This window comes from Pteropus vampyrus, unplaced genomic scaffold (genome assembly GCF_000151845.1).
Source record: "Pteropus vampyrus isolate Shadow unplaced genomic scaffold, Pvam_2.0 Scaffold14, whole genome shotgun sequence".
In the NCBI taxonomy this organism is placed as follows: Eukaryota; Metazoa; Chordata; class Mammalia; order Chiroptera; family Pteropodidae; genus Pteropus; species Pteropus vampyrus.
Genome location: NW_011888795.1, coordinates 8,493,974 through 8,500,289, shown reverse-complemented (window position 1 = coordinate 8,500,289; position 6,316 = coordinate 8,493,974). Strand labels below are relative to the sequence as shown.

The 6,316-nt window shown below is 37.4% G+C and overlaps 1 protein-coding gene across 1 annotated transcript in view; it reads left to right on the top strand.

Moving 5' to 3' along the window:
* SENP2 (SUMO1/sentrin/SMT3 specific peptidase 2) overlaps positions 1 to 6,316 on the top strand; it is a 33,315-nt gene extending 26,999 nt beyond the window's left edge. The window contains exons 15-17 of the mRNA XM_011382132.2: positions 123 to 207; positions 1,730 to 1,825; positions 3,317 to 6,316. Of these exons, the coding sequence (XP_011380434.1) occupies positions 123 to 207; positions 1,730 to 1,825; positions 3,317 to 3,379 (244 nt within the window). The 3' untranslated portion in view covers positions 3,380 to 6,316. The remainder of the gene's footprint in view (positions 1 to 122; positions 208 to 1,729; positions 1,826 to 3,316) is intronic.

Sequence of the window (6,316 nt, the reverse complement as noted above, 5' to 3'; positions counted from 1 at the left end):
AAAGCTAAAGGAGATGGATTTGAGAATAGTCTATCTTTTAAACATCATAAAGTCCTTCGTAATCATAATGTCAAGTCTCCACAGGGGTTCATCAGTATATTCTTTTTTTTTTTTTTTTTCAGTCAGTATTTACAGGATGAAAGTAAGACCAAAAGAAGTATTGATCTGAATCTTTTAGAGTGGACTCACTATAGCATGAAGCCACATGTAAGTGATAATCATCTGTATTTCAAGCACCTCATTGCATTTCCTGTCATGAGCACATCATTTAGACTTGACTTCCTGCCTTCCTCCCCTCACACAGTCACACTTAGGCATGCATTCTCCCGAAGTGCAGATCCTAAAGAATGATCTACTACTAAATTTTTTAACCAAGATGTTTGCTTCTTGGCTTTTATCTTCTTACTTAAATTGTAAATATTCCCTATATGCTAGCACGTCTCTCACAAAATTGAAAAAAATCTCAATAAATTTATGTCAACTATTTTTCTTGGTCCTAATATAAATTTGAAGGTCTTGTTCAAAACTTAACCTGAGAATTTTGTATATTTAGGTCTTAAGGGTCCCATCCATGAGTCCTCAAGAGTCAAGCATGCTATTTGTGAGTGTGCTTTGGATCTTGCCAGATTTGATTCTCAAACACCTTAGAGTCCTAATGGCTTTTTTAAAAGTAACCTAAATGAATTCAGTTTTAGTCAACCTGTATATGGTGGCTCAATTATTCAAAAGCATTTTTATTTCAAAGTTGAATGATTGGAAAGGGTAAGATTTGAAATTTCCTGAGGAGAACACAGACATAAGAAGAGTCTGTTAGGATGAATACTATGTTCTGGGAAATGTAATTTAAAAAAAAAAATTCTCTTTGTATATTGGAGCCTATATAGTTCTCTCTACTCTGTGAGAGATTCTGGGCTCTGGAGAAGAGCAAGAGGTACCTACCATATGTAGGAGTGGTGTGCATTTTTAAACAATCTTTTTTCACAATGATCTTTATTTCTTTGAATGAAATTTGAGCTGTTGTCATTTAGTATGTTTTCTAGCAATGGAATCACACTCTCTTATAATCTTATTATCTTATGCCAGAGTGTGTAAGGGGCAGGCCAAAATTAGGGCCTGAGGAATGTGAGTTTACCTTACGTGGGTTTGGAGTCCACTGACTTTGCCTAATGATAGGTACCCTTCGCCTCAGGACTGAACTGAGCAATCAAGGCAAGATTTCCTGATTGGTTAAAGCCTATCAAGAGGCTTTTTTTTCTTTCTCCTGCTTGTAGCTGTGCGGATCCAAGTGGTAGTCTTATTTTCTGGCTAGGGAAGAGGAGTTTAACGCTCCAATATTGAAGTAGGTTAGTTGTCTTGGAACCCTGTTTCTGATTGAGCCACACTTAGCCCTTTTCAAAATTTATAAATTTCTGAAATAACTGACTAGAATTTCTGTTCCTGGTAATAAACCTTTCAGTTTGGTTTCTTTGTATGAGAACTCTCACTTTGCTTTTCTCTTTCTTTCTGGAAAAAACATTTTCTATGAGGTCACATACTCCATGTCATAGTTAGGGTTTTCTATCACATACAGACTGTGTGTGTGTGTGTGTGTGTGTGTGTGTGTGTGTGTTACTACATTAACATTTACCGTCATAATATTGTTTATCTACAATAATATTTAGAAAAAGTCAAAGGAGTTTGCATTTGATGAAATTTTGCCCCTTCTTCCCTTCTTTTTTTGTAATTTTAGGAGATTCCTCAACAGTTGAATGGAAGTGATTGTGGAATGTTTACTTGTAAATATGCAGATTATATCTCTAGGGACAAACCTATCACATTTACTCAGGTGAGTAAAAAGACCCTTCCTCATTCACTTTTTACTAAACAAGATAAACTTTGAGCATGTTACCAGTGCCCGGCACACTTAATAAGATCTTAATAATGGTAGCTGTGCTATTGTGGTTATTGCTGTGATGCTTGTCACTGCATCTGCTCTTAAATTTATTCTAGTCTTTGGTGACTACTGGAACCGTTTGTGTATCTGAACTCCAATATTCACTGGTTACTGATATTTTTAGCCAAAGAAGGGGGCATGCCAGAATATGTAACAGGGAGGGGAAGTCGGGCTTTGTGAGAACATAAGCCACAGGTCTAAGATGTAACCGTGAATACTGCTTTTCCCTTCTGTTCTGGTTTTTATTGGTTCTCCATAGCACTGCATTTGAGTGAAGATTTAAATATATTGGGAAGTCTTGAGAATTTTTGTTTATAATAATGGCTTCTCAACCATTTTATAACCGAGGACAACCCCAGTTAAAAAATATTTTTCTTAAATAAACCTCATTTTGATGGATGGTATCCACCAAACTGTACTTATTGAATGGTAGGACTGATAACTCCATTCTAAGCTTTGGAGCAACATGAAATAACTAAGGCTCCTATGCTGAATTAATATAAATTCTAGTCTAAAATAAAGGTACTTATTAATGCTTAGTATCAGCAGTTTTGCCAAGAATGTGCAATTTTTAGTATGTTTTTTGAGATATTTAAAATAATTTGCCAATCTATGTATTAAGACTTTTCAGGCACCTCCTGCTAGGAAGTCACTAGTTTATAGTAAAGTGATATAACCAGCTATTTATGAAACACCAGGAATACCTCAAGGGCATAAGCTTCTGACTTCATCAAAAACAGAACTAGTTGAGTTGCAGGTGATTTTGGGTTTGTCTTGTGTGTTGCTGCTTTGAAAATTGGCCCATGGAGTGATTATTAGTTAAAGCAGAATAACATATTAAGCAAAGCATCTCATTCTTTGATGCTTCTAAGTAACAAGGGGTTATTTGTTTTCTGAATCTAATGACATGAGATTTGAAGAGAAGTTGTTATTTGAACAGTATTGGCAATGTACAACATTTGGTAGAGAAGAAATTTTTGGATTTGTTTTTTTCTCTATTTAAATAGAGTTCATGTTTTTCTCATAAAAAAAATCAATATGTTAATTTTAGAATGTTTTATAAATACATGTAAGTAGGAAAGTTACCTATTGTGCCACTACTTGGATATTCACATTTTTGGTACATGTTTCGTTATGAAGTTGTTGGACTCTATTGTATAATTCTGCACCCTGCTTTGATTTTCCTTAACATACAAAAATGCTTATGATACATATAATAAGAAACATAAACCTTTCTATGGCTTACTAAGTCAGAACATGATGTAAAAAAGTCCAGGCTTACATAAAGGACATGGACATCCTTCTTCACTTACATGGTTACACCTAACGGGTGTTGACACTGTACACATTAATGTACTGTTATGTGTTTGTGGATTCTTGCAGCACCAGATGCCTCTCTTCCGGAAGAAGATGGTGTGGGAAATCCTCCATCAGCAGTTACTGTGAGAATGCCCCGCCCACTCCCTCAGCTGCTGGTGGTTTTTCACGGATGGACGTTTCCATATACCTCATGCTTTGTGGGTTAAAAAGTCCCTGCATCACCTCTGTTCTCTCACAGGTACTGAGCTGTCAGAAGTGCATGAAGGCCTCTCCCTGCCCCCTAGTCCTGATTTGGTATGCGGAGGGCTGCTTGCAACCCTGTTTGTAAGGCTGTGCCTGCTCAGAGCCCTGGACTATTCAACCCACACAAGAACAAACGCTAATTAATACTTTTTTTAAAAAAGATTTTTTTTTTTCCCTATGAATGTGGAAAATGCAGGATTTATTCTATGATTTATTTTTTTCTGTGTGTTTGTTCACGTGTATTCATTCGCTCACTCATTTGCAAACTTAATGGGCAGTGGCTGTTTTCTGCTGCTCTTTTATGGTTAACTCTGAATTACTTGTTTGAACTATTTATTTCTGAAAAGAATGTTAATCAAGCTGCCACTCCCTGCTGAAGATCAGGAGGGAAATCAGTTGGGGGGAGGAAGGAAGTATTAATTAACTTCTCTAAACGCTGGAGCAGTAACTGCCAACTTGAAGCTGGAGGTCTTTTTTTGAGGCTTGAAAATGCTGGGAGAAGCACTGTGGTGTAGGGCTCTGATTGCCTTTCAGAGGAAGTCTGACACTACAGCGTTGGCATGGTGTCATGGAAAAGAGGAACTGTGGCCAAAGAACTCTGGCTATTCAAGCGTCTTCAGAAGAGAGTCGTGGTCATCCTAAAGAGACTTCCCTTTCTGGAAATGAGTTGACTCGGCTACTCTTGAAACTGGATTTGAAGTAACTGTAAACCCTAAATCTTCATTTTCATCCCAGATCTGGTTGAGTATAAACCTCAGAATTGGAAGGGCTGCCCTGAGCTGTTTATTTCAAAAGATACTATTCAATTTAAAGCTATTTTTCCTCGAAGTTTTTTTTTCCTATATAGAAAGCTGAAATTGTTTCGTGCTCATTAGGGTTTACATGCCCCCATTCCACCCCCATTGAAATTTGTGGAAGAAAATTTAGTACTTGGGTCTGAGGTTGCCAGTTATACAATAACCTATTTTGCATATGAAAGTTTGTATTTAACTTTTTTGTTCATTAAAATCCTTATAGTGGTTACACGTTTTTAATTTCAGAAAGTTTAGAGTTGGTCAGACATATTTTGCAAGATCTAGTGCCTAGTGTTGCTTTTCCGATGTAATAAAAGGTTGCCTGGCAGAACCTGAAAAGTATATGCTGAAATGATTTCTAACCCTTTCCCTCCTTAAACCTCCCAAACTTGCCCTGGTACACAAAAGCAAGAGGTAGAACCAGAAAAATTGGGCATGTGTCAGTTATGACTCAACATGTCTGCCATCTTGGAGGACCTAGGCTGCTGATTGCAGAGGTGTACTATTGCAGTGAGTTTTCCCTGAGACATGTAAAAGTGTTAGTATAGGACTTGGGGCCCATGATGCGGATTGAAACTGCTGTGCCTACTTGATGGCCAAATCAGAAGATGTATGCTTAGGTGATGATTAACGAATGAGCCAGTTGTGCTGTGTCTCCCTCAAACTCAGGCTGCACAGAGAACTCTTTCCTGTGGCTTCTGTTCCTTTCCTGAGGCTGCTGGAGTAGTGCCAGTGAGTACTGGGATCAGGCAGCTGGCACAGCCAAAAGAGAGGTTTACTGGGTCAGCATTACATTAAAAATCTGGTTCCTACCTGGCTCTAGTAGGTTTTATATGAGAATGTAGTACCTTGGTTAAGATTTGTTCCAAGTTGGGTAAATCCTTTTAGGAAAGGCAGTTTGTACTCTGCCCAAATGAGTGAGGCTTAGGGTTTATGTATTTGTATTACATTATAAGTCTTTGAGGGACTTCATAGAGTAGCTTTCACTGAGCTTTCCATTAATGTGTACTCTTCAGGTTAGTTCTTAATAATCTCCCAGGATGTAATGAGATTGATAAGAGCAGAGAGTTAAGTTAGAGCAGAGAGTTAAGTTAGAGAATGGCATTCTACTTAACCCTGACTTCCTGAATTTAACGAAATGTCACAAGCCATGCTTCTCTGGGCACTGACATGTTTCTCTTGGTGCAGAGAAACTTGCTGGTAATAGAATTTTTATATCTCAGCAATTTATGAGAAAAGCAGTCAGGTGATAAAAATAGCTATTGATTTTATCAGTAGCAAATTATCAACATTAAAGCCAGTGAGATAGATTGTGTGTGTGTGTGTGTGTGTGTGTGTGTAAAATTTTATTATACTAGTTTGGGGTCTGAAAAAAAGTGGAGTGAACCATTGTTCTTTTTTAGTAGGCAATCTCTCCTAAAGGTTGTTGGTAAGATGAAAAAAATTGTTAGTGAGCAAATGTCTTTCTCATGCTTGACCTTGTACTAGAGCTGGGATGTGGGTGGGAGAGAAATAGACTCGGGGCTTGTGGAAGATGTTCGGGAGAGCCCCATATTCTACCTCAGTTAACTAAGGCTGATCTTTTTGTCTTCTGAAACTTTAAGCACAACTTGGGGAATGCCATGTTGAATGGTGGATGTTTGTCTGCACTGTGAGGAGTTGCTTGGTGCTGGGACCAAGGTGTAGGTGTGGAGAGAATATGTCCTTGGAGATATATTGAACCTCAGATACAAATAAAACAAGGTAGAGAAATTTAAGTTTGTAATAACCTTAGTACTGTAGTTAAGCTACATTGTTTAAATTGGCTTTTGTGAACTAATTGGGAACCTAATTTCTTTATGATAGTTTTCTTTGAGAAAAACTCTAAGCACCCAGTATTCAAACTTTTGGTACTCGTTTGTAAGTTGGGGATCTAGCTGGCTGTATTGCTTTGATAATTTTTTTCTTTAAATTTGCCTAATATATACAAGGAAAGAATCTGGGTGTTAACTTTATCTATTTACCAATAAATTCATCTCTAATTCAA